Below are 18,202 nucleotides of genomic sequence, written 5' to 3'. Positions count from 1 at the left end.
AGCTACGTTCTTTCTAGCCCATGTGCGTTCCTTCCCTCAACTCAACTCAACTCTGTCTCGTGCATGCGCTCTCCCTGAACTCCACTCTCCTCACTCACTGACCGACGTCGCTGAAAAACCGTTTCCTCCTTCGGGGCATGGCTTGCTCAAACTTGCTGGCGGACCTTAAGCGCCCTGCGGAAATATAGGGGGGGGGGACAAATCGCAGCCAGAGCAGGGGTGGCAAGACCGGAGAAGAGACGGTAGAAGACAGAAAGACCACCAACCTGCCTGTGGTGAGAGAGTGAGAGGCCCAAAGACTCAGTCTCACCGAGGGAGATACCAATGATCCTAAATGCCTTGGTTTCCACAGCATGAAGCTGAGAAAGGTGAGAGACAGGAGCACCAGCCCAGAGGGGAGAGCAGTACTCCATCAGGCTGCAGACAAAAGCTTTGTATGTGGTCAGGAGCTCAGGTTGGCTGAGGTGGGACTTTGCACGATGGAGGATTACCAGTCGGCGACTGGCTTTGGAGGCCAGGTTGGAAATGTCTTTCCCAGGAAAGATCGGCCTGTCATCCTTCCGGGGTCGGAAAAATGAGTGCCAGCATGCTGGTATACTGTGTTGGAGTGGTGACCCGTCCAGGATTGTGCCCAATAGCCAAGGAGACTGCTTTCGCAAGCACCAACGCTCTGCACAGGGTATGGTCCCAATATCTCTATATCTCTATCTCTATCTCTATCTCTATCTCTATCTCTATCTCTATCTCTATCTCTATCTCTATCTCTATCTCTATCTCTCTCTCTCTCTCTCTCTCTCTCTCTCTCTCTCTCTCTCTCTCTCTCTCTCTCTCTCTCTCTCTCTCTCTCTCTCTCTCTCTCTCTCTCTCTCTCTCTCTCTCTCTCTCTCTCTCTCTCCAGGAAAGATCATGGCAGATAGTGATACCGAAAAGCTTCAAGGAAAAGACTTCTTCTTTTGAAATGAAAGGACAATGAAAGACATGTTTCCATGTGTTGGACAAGTTTGTGATTTTATCCAGATCTGCAAAGAGTGAAGAAGCTGCTGCTTGCCAGTCTGAGGGATGACAGATGGTACTGCAGAGAGTGGAGTCATCAGCAGAGAGATAAAGAGGATTTTCCAAAGAGTCGGAGAGATCATTGATGAAAACCAGAAAAAGAACAAGGCCCAGAACGCTGCCTTGAGAAAGTCCAGGCTGGACAGGAAGAGGGGATGAAAGAACTCCATTTAGGGCCACACGTTGACTGTGACAGGAGAGGAAACCTGCGAGCCATGAGTGGAGATGGCCTTGGATACCAGAGGAAGAGAGTTTGGTGAGCAGGGCAGGGTGACAGACTGTGTCAAAAGCACGCGATATGTCTACGGATGTGGCTCTGATTTCATGTCTGGCATCGAGTACCTCCATCCATTGTTGGGAGAGCAGAAGCATCATATCCAGGGTAGAGTGGCCTGGTCTGAAACCAAATTGATGATCAGAAATCAAGCCATTGGAGAAGAGGAAGGATTTCATGTCTGAAGCGATGATGGATTCCATAACCTTGCTGATAATTTGGAGAAGGCTGATTGGTCTGCAGTTCCAGGAATCTGTTTTTGCACCTTTTTTATGCAGGGCAGTAATGTTTGCTGATTTCCAAGCAGATGACCTTGAGCAAATGAGAGGGTGAATAGAACAGAGAGAGGGTGAGCAAGAGCAGAGGAGCAGGTTTTTAGGACACGTGGGCTGATGCCGTCTGGACCGGTTGCAGAATCTGATTCGAGGTTTGACAGCAAACTCTCCACTTTATCAGAAGAGAACGACACAGAGTCCAGGGACAGCTGGGTGCGACTGGGTAAGGTGGGTACAGAAAGGGATGGGTTTCAAACACAAGATTTCGATGCAAACACCGAGTTTAGGCATTCAGCCTTTTCATGTGCGGTGTCAGCAGTACGGCCATTTCAGGTAAGGGGGTTGGGGGGAGGCTGGAGGGGGAATATACACCAGAAACAGATTTGTTTAGACACCACCAGGATTTGGAGGAGGGAGAGAGGTTTGAGAGTTCAGACTTGAGATTAGAAAGATGTTGTTTTCTTGCTCTTCTGGGGGTAGACACAAACTTGTTCCGAGTTTTATGGATGGAACTGAGATTACCCTCAGTTGGATTTGCTTTCCTTGAGGCAAAGGCAAGTAAGTTGTTTCAGGACAACTACCTTGTCACAAGCTTCAGTGAACCATGGGTGGGAGGAAGGGTCGGACAATCTCAGAAGGGTTTCTCAGTCATAAACTGATTGGACTGACAGATGGACAAACAGACATGAACCAGTTGCTTAATCCCGCTTTTCACTTCACATGTGCAGGGTAAATACAAAATAACCCAGGTTATGTGCTTGAAGCGAAAACATGGCCACTGCTCAAGAGTGAATTTTTATAAGATATGCCCAAAATGGTAACATTTGAACATTGATGTGTTCAGATATTTTTCAAATTTTTTATCCTCAGTTGTGTGTGGTCTAAAACTCAGAAAGCCAAATTTTTGATGTGATTGACCCATTCCCCACCGTTTGGGCCACACCCAAAGTTTGGAGATTTTGACACCCTTGAATTTTTTTTCCATTTTCAAAGTGAATTAATTAGAATAACCATCAGTTGCCCAAGGAAATTCCTTTACAAACTTATTTTATGGTTTGGGTACGAAAATATTTTGAACAAAATCTTTGGGATCTGGATGGTTATGGATAGTGGTGCCACCGATAATCCCTTTCGGCAAACATTCACTTCAGACTTTCTCTGGCCATATTTTTAATAACTATCAAGGTACCATGGATTTTATTGGTGCGTAAGATAGTACAAGTACTGTACTATCCTAGGAAAGTAAAACATTCATGAGACCTTGGTGGTTATGGCAGTAAAGGCGGTCTCAAGACCACTTCGGGCTATACGAAGCCCTTTTTCGAGCCACGCCCACTCCCATAACCATCCTGATATTTTGAAAGTAATATTATCAAATGAAAGATCCATATCTAAACTAACAAAACCAATAGTAAAATCCATGGGACCTTTTAAAAACAAAGAAAAAAACAGGTCCAAAGTTGCCTTGTTTGACAGATAATGTACATATTGATGTACATATAATGTACAGGTATATGGACATGGTCTGCCTCTATCACCAATTTCCATCACTTGCTACAGAAGTCCACTATATTCCATTGCTGATTCAAGAGTAAAGTACTTTCACTAAATGTCTTATCTGATTTTGGGCCATCCATCCTAAAAATCTGTTTGTTTCCTTTAACCCCATGCTGTTTTGAATGTGGCCGAGATAGGTAGAAAAATGTTTTCTCGATGTGAATCTTTTATTTTCCTGAAAAGTTTGAAGAAAAACCATGAAATATTTCGATACAATTTATGTAACTCTTGGGTAGGATGGTTTATAAGAAACAGACAGTATTTTTAGGATGGTCCATGGGAATCTGTCCACATTTTTTCTATGCTAAACATTTGATGTATGCCTTGGCATCTTCATAATCTTTAGTTTGCAAGATCAGCTGGCATCGATTGTTGATAACTGTTGGTGGATGCATCTTGCACAGAACTTTTGAAATTGGGTGTTCTTCGATCTCTGGTGTACTGGGCCAAATGAATAATTCCTTTCCACACAAATGAAGAAATGAAACCTTGACAGCCTCTCCATTCTCCAGAATTCAGTGATGCTATACTGGTCAGCGAGTGAGCTCTTCCTGGCAGAAATGGGCCGCAAATACCATGATTTCTGTTGTAGAAAATGCATGATCTATATGCCATGGATGAGTGATGTACCCTGAAACAAAAAGATGCATTTACTGTTGAGCAAAAGTATGTGTTTGGAGAAGTAGGCTTAAACTTTTATTGGTGCATGAATAAAAGGATTTTTTTTTTCAATAAGATTTTATTTAGCCCATGTCTTTTCAGAATGGACTGAACATGAACAGCAGAAAGCGATGTTCAAATCACCCCATTTTTCTGCTGGCTTTTATTCAACAAACCAAAATATAAATAAATCAACTAAACATGAAGTAAACTCAGCCATGCTATGCCTGACACCATGGCATTAGTATGACCTAAATTTATATTACCTAATGATAGAACTATGCTGATTTCACACAGGAACAGACAGTAAACACATGGTATCTTGGATTGAATTGATGCTGGATTTCAAAACTGCTAATCCCAGATAACCTTTGACCTATTTATAAGTAGACGAATGTGGGAAATTGTAACTTACCAGTATGATATATATATATATATATATATATATATATATATATATATATATATATATATATATATATATATATATATATATATATATATATATATATATATATATATATATATATATATATATATATATATATATATATATATATATATATATGTATGTATATAGAGCCTGGTGTTGGCGCAGTGGTTATGGCAGCGGCTTGGGATCCAAAAGGTCCTGAGTTCAAGCCCCGTTGGGCCACTAAATTAATACACCAGGGGGTTGACTCAGCCTGTCATCCTTCCGAGGTCGGCGAAATGAGCACCAGTGTTCTGGGCCGGTGTATACCCCGGTTAAAATAGGTGTACCATATCCCTGTGTCGTTAGAGGCGACCGGGTTGCGTCAGGAAGGGCATCCGGTGTAAAACATGTGCCAAATCACTATGCGGATCATACGGATGATCCGCTGTGGCGACCCCTAACGGGAGCAGCCGAAAGAAGAAGAAGAAGAAGAAGAAGATATATATATATATATATATATATATATATATATATATATATATATATATATATATATATATATATATATATATATATATATATATATATATATATATATATATATATATATATATGGATTGGGGGGATATAAATTCAGTTTTCTTTTTTACATGTTCTTTCATCTTGCCAAGACAAAGAAAAGGAAATTACAAATGGCATGATGGGAAAAAAGTCATGTAAGGCAGCAAATACAAATGAAAGAAATCACCTTGCATCTCATAACTACGTGGTTTCAAGATAAAGAATGTATACAAAAGGCAAAATTTGCTCAAAACAGCATTTATTTCGTAATACATACATATTTTACAGTTTCAAATATAATCAGCAATGGAATATAGTGGACTTCTGTAGCAAGTGATGTAAATTGGTGATAGAGGCTGATCATGTACATGTCGTGTACATTATATGTACATCGCTATGTACATTATCTGTCAAACAAGGCAAATTTGGACCTGTTTTATTCTTTGTTTTTAAAAGGTCCCATGGATTTTACTATTGGTTTTGTTAGTTTAGATATGGAACTTTCATTTGATAATATAGTTTCAAAATATTAGGATGGTTATGGGAGTGGGTGTGGCTCGAAAAAGGGCTTCGTATAGCCCGAAGTGGTCTTGAGACCCCCTGTACTGCCATAACCACCAAGGTCCCATGAATGTTTTACTTTCCTAGGATAGTACAGTACTTGTACTATCTTATGCACCAATAACATCAATGAGACCTTGATGGTTATTAAAAATATGGCCAGAGAAAATCTGAAGTGAATGTTTGCCGAAAGGGATTATAGGTGGCGCCGCTCTCCATAACCATCCAGATCCCATAGATTTTTGTACAAAATATTTTAGTACAAAATATTTTAGTACCCAAACCATGTAATAAGTTTGTAAAGGAATTTCCTTGGGCAACTGATGGTTATTCTAAATAGTTAACTTTGAAAATGGAAAAAAATTTCAAGGGTGTCAAAATCTCCAAACTTTGGATGTGGCCTAGCCGGCGGGGAATGGGTCAATCACATCAAAAATTTGGCTTTTTGAGTTTTCGACCAAACACAACCTCGGATAAAAATTTGAAAAATTTCTGAAGACATCAATGTTCATGGGTGGGCCTATCTTATAAAAATTCACTCTTAAGTGCATGTATTATACATCATGGTTATATAACGCGGATAGATGGTAATTGCACTGGCCCATCGGCTGACACCTGAGGCCGATACACCTGAAATCTGAGGCCTGTCGCCTTCACAAAGGCCATGACTCTTATCGGCTCCAATCTTTAGCTATTTTATGATCCTTTTAACATTCGTTTAGGTTGTTTTACACCAAACAGAAAAGTTATACGGCATGGCGATTATGAATACGATACTTCAGAAAACATATTTTGGCTTGCATAACAATTGTGGGTGGAGTCAGGCCAACTGTCCAGCCAATGGGTTTTGACCAGAAGGCTTCAAATGCACACAACCGTTCAGACAGCTTTCCCCATGTAACAGATTGATGCAAGTGGATGCATCACCACTCTGACCACTTCCACTAACATTACACATTGTATCAACTGCACTTTCTCTCAAATAAACTACATCTGGGAGACAGGTGGAAGACGAGATGGTTGTTTCTTATCCTTAATTGCCTTACCAATGAAACAATTAATTGTCTTACCCATGTGAGAATTAACAGAAAGACTGTCAAGAAACATCCCATCCATTGGGACCATACTCTGTGCAGAGCATTGGTGCTGCCTCAGCAGTCTCCTTGGCTATTGGACACAATCCTGGATGGGTTGCCACTCCGACACAGGACACTAGCAAGCTAGCACTCATTTTGCTGACCTCAAGATGACAGGTAGAGTCAACCCCACCTGGTATTAATTCAACAGCCAAGTGGGATTTGAATTCAGGACCCTCAGATCCAAAGCTCACCACCCTAATCATTAAGCCAACACCAGGCATAACAACTTGATTATTCAATTTATAGCCCAGCTACTCCACCCAACATATCTGTTCAATTTTTCTTCACCTCTTGCTTCACCTTTTCTTCACCCAAAAGCACAAAGAAAAAAAAAAAGTTATTTTTTCTTCAAATTAAGCATATCAACACCCAACAGGCTTCACAAACGTTTTTCCTTTTTTTAATTCTCTTATCACTTAAGAGCGCTTGGCTGACCCCCTACGACAGTTAGAACAATTCATGTAAATGCAGACATAATTAAAGGATGCAATGAATCACCAATAATCACAATGAAAGTAACTCGTAGCAGTTGTGGTATGATGAGAAATATGGAAAGATTTTTTTTTTCTTCAAATCTTAATTCACAAATGCAGTTGATATGAAATCCTTCCAATTCTCCAATGGCCTCATCTCAGATCACCAATTTTGATTCAGACAAGGTCACTCTACCTTGGGCATGCTGCTTCGACTCACCCAGCAATGGATAGAGGCCCTCATTGTCAGACATGAGATCAGCGCCATCTCTCCAGACATATCTCACGCTGTCGTTACAGTCTGGCATCCTGCCTTGCTCTCAAAAGTCTAATTACACCTATCGCTTACTGACTTCCTCTACCCTCGTAGCCAAAGTGTGCTTCCCAATGGAATCCTTTCATCTCCTCTTCCTGTTTAGACTGGAATGCACCAAGGCAGTGTTCTGTGCCCAATCCTATTCCTATTGTTCATCAAGGATCTCGTTGACGTGATGGAAAACTCTTTATCTCTTTACTGATGATGCCACCCATCCTTCAGATAAGCAGGCAGCAGCCTCTTCCCTCTCTTAGACCTTGACAAAAATCACAAGCTGGTCAAACACTTGGAAATGTGCTTTTCAATCCAGACAAATCTGACACTCTCACTGTCTTCTCTCCCGAAGGACCGTGTGGCAAACAATTGGTTCACGAAAATATATTTTCACGAAAAAATAAGTGACCACTATATTCGTTATTGGTGTGTGTCTGTTGGGTAGTCGATCCAGTCAAAGAAAAAAAAATATTTTTTTTTAATTTGAAATTTGTTCTACCCTTATTATCAGTTTTTCCGTCGATATGTTTGTCTGTCTGTTGGGTAGTCGATCCAGTCGAAAATTTTTTTTTTGAAATTTGTTCTACCCTTATTACCAGTTTTTCCGTCGGTCTGTCTGTCTGTCTGTTCGGTCCAGTGCTCCGTTAATACAATGGCGATTTCGATGAAACTTGGTTGGTAGGTTCATACCATGACCGAGTTGTGTGCAAATGAGAACCGTTGCTATAGACACCACCGTTGCCTCGCAACGGGACTTGAAATTTTTGAAAAATCATAAAAAAATTATTTTTTCGAAAATCAAAAATCGGGCCATGAGCGACTGTGGGCAGTACATTCAGCCATATTGTCAAAAATTTCCAGCCGGATCCTATGAAAACTGTCAGAGAAGATATACTTTGAATGAACCCTGGTCAAAAACAATAAAAAACGAAGTTGGTTATATCTCAGACTATGAGTCAGATATACATGAAACTGGTATGGTAGGTTCATGGTATGTCCTAGTTATGTGTGAGAAAGAACCGTTGCTATGGACCCCTCCGTTGCCTAGCAACGGCTGAAAAACCTCTAAATGTGGGGGTATTTTAACGAAAAAACAATCTGCAGCATTAACCCTTTAAGCAAGAATCATGAATTTTCTTGTGCTTAATCCTCAGGTCATTCCCCCATCGAACGGGCCCATCGCGTCAGGTTCTGTTGGGTAGGCGACTACCCATGTCCACCTACCGGCTTGTCTGTCTGTCTGTCTGTCTGTTTGTCCCGAGCATAGCTCCGTGGATTTTGATCCGATCCTGATAAAATTTTGGTGGGAGGTTTATATAATGATCTAGTTGTGTTTTCCTGAGAATGGGTGTGGTGCGCCCACTATGGGCGGAGCCGCGCCCAAAAAACATGTTTTTAGGGGGTAGCCGATTTCAATTTGCATCTTCTCCGAGGGGTTTGTCGAATCTGACAGGGGTTTCAGTATTTAATTATACCAATGGCACCTGCATAGCCTTACAGAGATCTATTTTTCATTTTCGTCCCAAGGTCAAGGGCACAAAGTCACGAACTTAGAAAATTGCGAATTTTGACATAAAAATCCATCTTCTCCGAGGGGTTTGTCGAATCTGGCAGGGGTTTCGGTAATTGGTTAGCCCAATGGCACCTGCATAGCCCCACAGAGCTCGATTTTTCATTTTCGTCCCAAGGTCAAGGTCACAAGGTCACAAACTTAGAAAATTGCGAATTTTGACATAAAAATCATACGACCGCCCAAACTTTGAGAGCTAGGATGACAATATTTTTTATGCATAATCTTGAGGTCATTCCCCACCTAAAGTCTTGAAACCATTTTGCTCTATCTCGAACACCTTGCCCATGGCGCCCGCTTCAAGTTTGTTTTTACGCTGATTTCATCAAAGTAAGGATAATCCGAAGAGTGCGAAATGCCATATAGTCTATATGACGTTATATTGTTCCTGGAATGTTCCAGAGAAAGTTTTGCACCAAAGGTTATAATCCTTGACCTATGACCTTTAAAGTTCACAAAGGTCAAATTTTCAAAGTTGTGGGAATCGAACCAGGTTTTCGACCTTCTTCGACGAACTAACTCCAATAAGCTATAGCACGTATCCTGTTTCCTTATTTTAATGTCCACAACATTGTTTTGTGACCTTTAAAGGTTATGCAAAGGTCAAATTTTGAAAGTTGTTGAACGAAACCGGGTTTTCGACATTTTGCAGCTAATAACCTGTCACTCGTACCACATCATGTTGATCATTTTTATAACTTGGTCAAACATTATCACATTATCTCATCCTTGACTTCTGAAACAATTTTCATCGTCAAATTCCGCTTGTGAACCATTGTCGTCTTCAGACTTGTTCCATCTACTTTCTTAACAATCCTCTTGAAAAAATTCAGTCATTCAAACTCCTCTGCCTCACTCTCACCCATGACCTTTCCTGGGCAGACTACAATTCAAAGTTGGCCTCCAAAACCAGTTGCTGACTGGGCATCCTCTATCATACAAAGTCTTTCCTTGGCTCACCTGAACTCCGATCCTTCTCCAAAGCCTTCATCCTCAACTTGATGGAGTACTGCTCTCTCCTCTGGGCTGACTCACCTGCTTCTCATCTTGCTCAGCTTGACACCATGGAAACCAAGGCCTTCAAGATAATTGGAATCTCCCATGCTGAAGCTGAGTCTATCGACCTATCACTTTCCCATGAAGAACAAGTCGGTGGTCTCCGTATTCGACTGCCTCCTTTCTGGTCTTTCCGTGCTTTGTCCCCAATCCCCCCTCCCTCCCCCCCCAGGTTTCTGCAAGGTGCATGCTGTCCACCATCAAACCCATTCTCATGAAATTACCTAAATCCAGAATCACTGCTCACCTCCACTCATTTATTCCCCATTTCTTTATTTTTCCCTGTAGAACCAACTTACACATTCTCTTCAATCTCATTCTTCCCTCCACATCTTCGAGACAGCTGCTCACCATCATATCAGATCATCCCTCATCCAAAACCATGATATTTTCTACCCTCATTAACCCTCCCACCCCCAAGCCCACCTCCTTTCAAATTTCCAGTTTTTCCTTCTGTATTCAGCTTGTTCCCTCTCATACCCTCATTCCTCCCCACACCCATTATTTGTCCAAGTCGCTGTTGGCGTTTCCACCCTCTCTTTACTGTTCCTTTTGTTCTATTGCGTCCTGATCTAGTCAGTATTTTAGCTCTTCCACAAGCCTTGACGCAATACAAAAAAAAATCTCAATTTTTGTTTTCATTTTCCCTGTTTGTTTTCTTGCTTTCTTTCCCTGCTCCTCCTCGTTGTCCTCTTCTCTATCTTTTTTAACCTAACTGCCTTTTTTTTCTTGTTAATCTCTCAATCAATGGCACAACTTCCTTTGGTCTTCAACCCTTGACCTTCGATAGTCCCTTACTTTGCAATCCCCCTTCCATCGACATTTCCTTTTCTCTGACAAAGAACTAACGATCAAAACACTTGCTGAACCTCGTTTTCCATGGCAGCATAAACATTCTATCAACTTTTAGTTGATAAAATGCATTATTTGTCGTTTGCCGAAACAGACAACATTAAGCTTCAAAAACGATTATTTTGTCATTTCTTCCGGGACCTCAACACTAATGCAGATTTCATATAAATCGATTTACATAACAGCCTTAAATTCAAGATTAAAAATTGCTCATCATCAAAACCTCACTTTTACTCCTTTGTTTCACCCACTGTAGTTTTCCTTGTTAACACCCGTTTCCTCAAGCTCTTATCAAATTTTACTGAAAATATTTCAAGATGAGTTCAATTAAATAACAATAAACAACAATCTCACAGAAATAAAAAAAAACTATGACATCTCATACCAAGTTGTGTGGACTTGTCCTCTTCTTTAATAGAGAAGCTGCAGAAGTTTCTGATCCCAACTCCATGTCCTACATTGGACGTTTCCAGGTCCCCATTGTCAATTTCATGAGACGTGCATGGAGGCTGCAGCAAGTTCAGCTTCTGGGCACAGCTTGAGAATTCCTGGCTCACATTATTAAGCATCGAGGACAAAATGTTCAGGAGGGCAGAGTCTGCAGGTTTAACAACTCGCAGTTCCCTACACGATCTCACAAAGCTGAGCAGTTCAGCATACATTGCGAAAGGAAACTTTTGTTTAACAAGAGAGAAGAGCTCCGCCGTCACAGAATCCGACTCGGTACATGCTTTGAGTAACTCTTGGCTCTCGATGCCCAGCTCCGTGACCATGATTTGGACCGTTTCTCTTCTCAGGCCCTGGGCCTGGAGCCACATTGTGAAGACTTCTGTTTCAGCCATAGCCTGCAGAAGACAGCAACTTTCAAACACCATTTAGTTTATCAGCATTTTTGTCAGCTTTCCTCAGTTTAGATCCAAGGTGTGTTCAGAAGGTCCCCCCCACCCCCCATGTATAACTTTAAACAAAACCATGTGTTTTGCATCAAATTGACCCTATGCACTAAGCGAGTGACGTCACAGTGCAAGGTAAGGCTCCGCCATATTGAGTGGCAAAAAATCATGGCTACCACACACGTGTCACGCGAACTTCTGGGCTATTTCCACGGATTAGATGGTATTTCTAAGAAGAGGTACTGCGAAAAACTGAAGCTGTGTGGTCTTAGTGAAGATCCTTATATTATTTCAAAGGACAAATGGACAACAGAAAGGAAATTTTGGCCTCAAATCGTTTTCCCTGACATCTATGTTTACCTTGTTGAAACGCCAAGTCCTTACACTCAAGCCAGCCTGAAAGCCTTCAAGAGTATGGACGCTTACTCGTATTATGTCGCCAGGTTTGTTAGTGACATAATCTCGACGAAAGCTGACAAGAACTGTATTATCGTGAGGGCAAAGGTAAGCCTGTTTTCTTTCATTTCACTATTATTGTATTTGTTGTTGCTTGTTTTGTTCAGCAACCAGCGTCACTTTTTTAACCTGACTGCTGCCACAAGTTAATTTCAAGTGAAGTTCTTGTCTAAATGCTAAGTTTGTAGAAAATCTTCGTTCGTCAGTTTGCTTACAGATACATTATATTTTTTCCATGACAAACATCCAGTGTAATGCCACGCTGCTGTGGATATTTCCAAGTGCTAGTTTTTTTATGTATTATACATATCGATGTGATTTTCTGTAGTGAAAATGTTACACTGATTTTTATTTTTCAAATTTCTAAAATGCTATTTAAAAAAACTATTTAATTTAATCTGCGATGTAATAGCAATAGGACAAGTTTCGAGGAAACAACTCAGTACTGTGTGCGTTAGACAGCTGTTAGAAAGGCGATCTAGCCTATCTCATTCTGTCAATAAAACAAGGGATATAACGCATTTTTATGATACAAATCAGACAATATTTTGTAACCACGAGCTATTTAATAGCGAACGCAGTGAGCTTCATACTTAACGCGTGCATATAAGAGAATAGGAAACAACAACAACAACAACAACAACAACAACAACACAATACCCCTGGCAATTGTGAATCTGTGTCGTTGGCTATGACCCTTTTGCTTCCGGTTTTTTTTTTTGTTTCCGGTTTTTGTCATGGGGAATGATGCATGCCGGGAGACAAAGGCATCGTCGGAGACAAGAAAAACCCAAATATCAGACATGGTGTATATTTCCTCCACTGATTTTAATAAAGATATCTCTCGCATCATCAAAAAATAATTTTTAATCGTGATTTACGTTATTTGATCGCTGATCCCGAATCCAGGCTGAAGTAACCAGAAATTGCGTATACAGTTGTGAACAAGTTATAGGTAAAGTCAGAAGCGAATGTAAGAAGAATTCTACGTTCGCTTCTAGTATTTATTTTTTGAGATGAGATCCTGTTCTAGGCGGTGTCGTTGTGGTTGTGAAGGTAATGTTGAGGAAATTTTTTTTTTTTCAGATGAGATCCTGTTCTAGGCGGTGTAGTTGTTGTGAAGGTAATGTTGAGGTAATATTAATTTTTTTAGATGAGATCCTGTTCTCAGCGGTGTAGTTGTCGTTGTGAAGGTAATGTTGAGGTAATATTAATTTTTTTTAAATGAGATCCTGTTCTCGGCGGTGTAGTTGTCATTGTGAAGGTAATGTTGAGGATTTTTTTTTTTCAGATGAGATCCTGTTCTAGGCGGTGTAGTTGTTGTTGTGAAGGTAATGTTGAGGTATAATGTTGAGGTAATATTAATTTTTTTTAGATGAGATACTGTTCTAGGTGGTGTAGTTGTCGTTGTGAAGGTAATGTTGAGGTAATATTAATTTTTTTTAGATGAGATCCTGTTCTCGGCGGTGTTGTTGTCATTGTGAAGGTAATGTTGAGGATTTTTTTTTTCAGATGAGATCCTGTTCTAGGCGGTGTAGTTGTTGTTGTGAAGGTAATGTTGAGGTAAAATGTTGAGGTAATATTAATTTTTTTAGATGAGATACTGTTCTAGGTGGTATAGTTGTCATTGTGAAGGTAATGTTGAGGATTTTTTTTTTCAGATGAGATCCTGTTCTCGGCGGTGTAGTTGTTGTTGTGAAGGTAATGTTGAGGTATAATGTTGAGGTAATATTATTTTTTTTTTAGATGAGATACTGTTCTAGGCGGTGTAGTTGTCGTTGTGAAGGTAATGTTGAGGTATAATGTTGAGGTAATATAAAATTTTTTAGATGAGATACTGTTCTAGGCGGTGTAGTTGGCGTTGTGAAGGTAATGTTGAGGAATTTTTTTTTCTTCAGATGAGATCCTGTTCTCGGCGGTGTAGTTGTTGTTGTGAAGGTAATGTTGAGGTAATATTAATTTTTTTAGATGAGATACTGTTCTCGGCGGTGTAGTTGTCGTTGTGAAGGTAATGTTGAGGAAATTTTTTTTTTTCAGATGAGATCCTGTTCTAGGCGGTGTAGTTGTTGTGAAGGTAATGTTGAGGTAATATTAATTTTTTTAGATGAGATCCTGTTCTCAGCGGTGTAGTTGTCGTTGTGAAGGTAATGTTGAGGTAATATTATTTTTTTTTAGATGAGATCCTGTTCTCGGCGGTGTAGTTGTCGTTGTGAAGGTAATGTTGAGGATTTTTTTTTTCAGATGAGATCCTGTTCTAGGCGGTGTAGTTGTTGTTGTGAAGGTAATGTTGAGGTTATATTAATTTTTTTAGATGAGATACTGTTCTAGGCGGTGTAGTTGTCGTTGTGAAGGTAATGTTGAGGATTTTTTTTTTTCAGATGAGATCCTGTTCTAGGCAGTGTAGTTGTTGTTGTGAAGGTAATGTTTAGGTAATATTTATTTTCTTCATAGCAAAAAGACTGTTTAATTTGATATATTTAAGAAGCGAATGTAAGAAGAATTCTACGTTCGCTTCTTGGCTTTGCCTATTCCATATTACCAACTACTGAAATAACGTATCGGAAATTAGTTACATACCGGAGACAAAATAAAGGCTACACAACCAGTCATGTTCGCCAGGTCGCCATTTTTCTCTTCTCAGAACCGATATCCAAAGATTTCGTCGGTCTACTTCGGCGGGAAAGCGGTAAAACAGCATCCAGAGCCTTTAGTATATCGCTGAGTGCATTCCGGGGCACAACAACTCTTACCCATTTGCAGAAAAAAATCGCTTGCTTGGAAATAACGGTGTAGTTGAAGTGGAGACTATCGGTTGTTATGGACGCGGTAATACTTTCTTGCCACTCAATATGGCGGAGCTGCCACAGTCACGTGACCGGTGACGTCATCTGAATAAGGCCTATTGCAAGTTTTGACTCACAAGGACATCTCGATATGTGTCTGTCACATCACATTCACTCCCTTGTTTGATGGTGGCAAATTAATAGGGAGGAAGATGAGGCCTTAAACCAATGTACAGCAACACCAAATTTCCATGGACTGGTGTCAACCACCCACCCTGGGTAAAAGGCCCATATGACCAGCATTGAAAGGTGTAACAATAATTTGACGTCTCAAGCCCTAATCGGTGGGGGAAAAAAAGAAAATTGATATGAAGGTAAAATTGCTGATGTTGTATGGTAGGCCATATGGTCTTGTACTGTACTGTACTGTACTGTACTGTACTACAGTGAGCGAGCCGAATTGTCACGTGCACATGGTCAACTTTTTGTTGATAAAATTATAAACCATTGAACAAGACGATGTAATACGATCTCATGGGATCTGCATTCCAATGGAACGCTCCACGTTTTAAACGTACCAGGATTAAAAGAGTCGGTTGATGCTTGACGAGCTCCACGTATAAACGTGCCGCTCCGACAAAAGCACAACGTTTGCAAAGCAACTCAGAAACTCGTGCAGCGGCCGCTTCCGTCTTGTCGATTCGTCGCGCGTACTTCCGCACGTCAACGGCGCTGATTGCATTGTCGTCGTGCAACGTACTGTAAGTACAACGCAACAAAACAAAATACAGTTTACCTGTGGAGATACCTTTTGAACGCGCGCGGACGCAATAATTACGTCATTGATCGACGGGAAAATCTGCGAAGGATTTTACCTCATTAAAACGAAGCCGTTCCTTAGCAACCGTTTCGAATGGAGTGCTTGCTTCGGTGCTTAAGCCGCTTGGCGAGCGCTCGACGCGAAACTTGCTAACTGAGCACACACCCCCTACAAACACCTGCCGTGTGAATCGATGAATACCATCATTTTTGCACATCCATGCCAGGAGCCCATTTCCAAATTAAAAGACCAATCCTTAAGGCCTTCATACATTTTGAACTACCCCTCCATTTGGACTTGCATGAAAAATTTCAGCTCCTACACCCTTTCTTACACCAATTGGTAGCCTGTTGTAAGTGGGCAAAATTTGTTGTCAGTGGACAAATTAATAACAACCTGAAATCGATCTGAACACGACCCTGGTTTCACGTGATGACAGTTAAGATTCTCCCAAATTTTGCTGCATTATTTTTTGCAAGATAGTCACTGATTTGATGGATAAGGACTTGAACAACATCCTCACCATTCCTCAAAACCCTTTGTCGTGTACTTTTTCCATCATGAACTTTGTTTACATTTACCTGTCCAACCAATGGCAGTAGTGAAGACGTGGTTTTGATCTGGTTTCCAGCCAATCATTTTGCCCGACACAAGTACGAGCTCCGGTAACTCCCCCTCGAGGGATGAGGGGAGAGGAGGGGCTCTAATGTGAGTGTGAACACGATTTCCTACCTGGTGGCTCTCTATTTACACCGTCGTGGAAATGACTCACAGACTTCAGTTTCACTGGAGTTAAACTGCAATCGCAGGCCTGTCATCAGTGAGGCGTTCATGCAGAGTTTCATGCCACCACGTGTCTGGACTATTGTCTGTTGGTGACTCTTTCCTCAGCAGCACTTTGCTCTCAACACCGTACAGAGTGTGGTACCAGGTGTCTTGTTCACGGCCCTACATCTTCAGTGGGGTTACTATCGTGGAACTCCTTTTGGTGAGGAGATTATTCTCATGGGGACTGGTCATTAATAACACTCGAAGTTACCGAGTGGATCGTGTTATTCCATGAACACAACGCCGAATTGGCTCACTGGTGTTACGCCATTTCTTGCTTCTTTTTGAACTTGTGACAGTGTTCACCCATACTCGATCTAAACAACTCATGGGACATCGCTCAGACTGGATGAAGTCATCAACCTTTAGCGGTGAGTCGAAGTCGATAACTTGATTTTTGGTTCGTGGGCGCCAGCAGTGACCACTATTTCCGTTGTGTCTGTCTGTCTGTCTGTCTGTTTGTGACTCTCTCCAGAGCATAGCTCCGTGACGTTTGATGCGATCTTGATGAAACTTGGACACAAGCTAGATATCATGGTCTAGTTGTCTTTTTGTATGAGGGGCATCCCACGCCCCTTGTGGGTGGAGCCACGCCCACTTGAACTTTTTTTCTCGATTTTTTCTCGCAATTTCATTTCTTGGAAGCTGTGCGTAATGTCCATAAGTACAACATATAAAAAAAAAAATCCGATTTGATTTGGTCAATTTTGACGGAAGAGATAGGTTTTTATAGTCGGGCTTCCTCAAAAGCTTCCACTAACTCAATTGTACCTATCGTGGCATTATTCAATAATGTCCGCGAACCATCGTCCCCTCCCGGCTTGTCCATACCTTTCTTTTTCTTACACAGTAGTTTATATATACTTTTCTTACACAGTATCCTATATATACTTAATTTTTTGTTTTGTTTTGTTTTGTTTTTGATAGTGACGAGATACGGTGGCATAATGGTTCGAGCATTCTCTCTGAGTGTGGGAGGACAGCAGTTTGAACCCTGACCGAGCTTTATGGCCGATGCCTCTTTTATTTAAAAAAAAGGTTTAAAAAATCGACATCAATACAGAATTGAAACAAGATGGCATTCATAGAATACATATCTTGCACAACCTTGAGAAGGACTTGGTGCGAGCCAACTCTTGTTTTTTTTTTTCTTTGATCCAATATGGCTGCCAGACCACGTGACCAATGATGTCATCTTTATCAAACCATATTTCTCATGAGTAGTTGATCGGTGAAGCGGTTTTTTTCCTACGAAGATTTTCCAAGATTTACCCTGGGATCCAACATGGCTGCCAGACCACGTGACACATGATGGTCATTTTTATGAAAATCATGTTCAAATTTCAAGGCAATCGGATGAAAATTGAGGATTTCAGAAATTTGGCTGATGTTGACCTCAAAAATAATTGGTGGTTGAATTCAATAAGCTGATATGAAAATCCTGTTCAAATTTCAAGTCAATTGTATGAAAATTGACAATTTTAGAAATTTTGCCTATGTTGTCCTTTTGGCCAATGTTGACCTCAAAATCAATTGGTAGTTGAATTCAATGACCAAATGTGCAAATCCTCAAATTTCAAGTCAATTGGATAAAAATTGACAATTTTCGACATTTGAGTAGAGGATAAATGGGGTTCTGAGGCAGCCATTCAAATGAATGGAGAAA

General features: G+C 40.7%; 2 protein-coding genes across 5 annotated transcripts in view; one reads left to right on the top strand and one right to left on the bottom strand.

Moving 5' to 3' along the window:
- LOC147027923 (uncharacterized) overlaps positions 1 to 18,202 on the bottom strand; it is a 66,723-nt gene that overhangs the window by 30,153 nt on the left and 18,368 nt on the right. For 2 of the 4 annotated variants that reach the window (XM_085877758.1, XM_085877762.1), the window contains exons 2-3: positions 15,467 to 15,647; positions 11,142 to 11,601 (exon numbers count right to left, since the gene is read on the bottom strand). In XM_085877758.1, coding sequence (XP_085733884.1) covers positions 11,142 to 11,598 — 457 coding nt within the window. In that variant the 5' untranslated portion in view covers positions 11,599 to 11,601; positions 15,467 to 15,647. Of the gene's footprint in view, positions 1 to 11,141; positions 11,602 to 14,855; positions 15,411 to 15,466; positions 15,648 to 18,202 lie in introns of those variants that run through there. The other 2 variants (XM_085877759.1, XM_085877761.1) reach the window with 2 other exon arrangements.
- Positions 15,598 to 18,202, top strand: part of LOC147027922 (uncharacterized) — a 45,386-nt gene continuing 42,781 nt past the window's right edge. Inside the window, exons 1-2 of the mRNA XM_085877756.1 lie at positions 15,598 to 15,649; positions 16,340 to 16,907. The gene's annotated coding sequence lies outside the window, so the exon portion shown is untranslated. The remainder of the gene's footprint in view (positions 15,650 to 16,339; positions 16,908 to 18,202) is intronic.

Source organism: Eptatretus burgeri, chromosome 4 (assembly GCF_056783735.1).
Source record: "Eptatretus burgeri isolate ZD-2024b chromosome 4, Ebu_testis_v1, whole genome shotgun sequence".
Taxonomy (NCBI): Eukaryota; Metazoa; Chordata; class Myxini; order Myxiniformes; family Myxinidae; genus Eptatretus; species Eptatretus burgeri.
The sequence above is the reverse complement of the archived record's forward strand: the minus strand, read 5'-3'. Positions and strand labels throughout refer to the sequence as shown.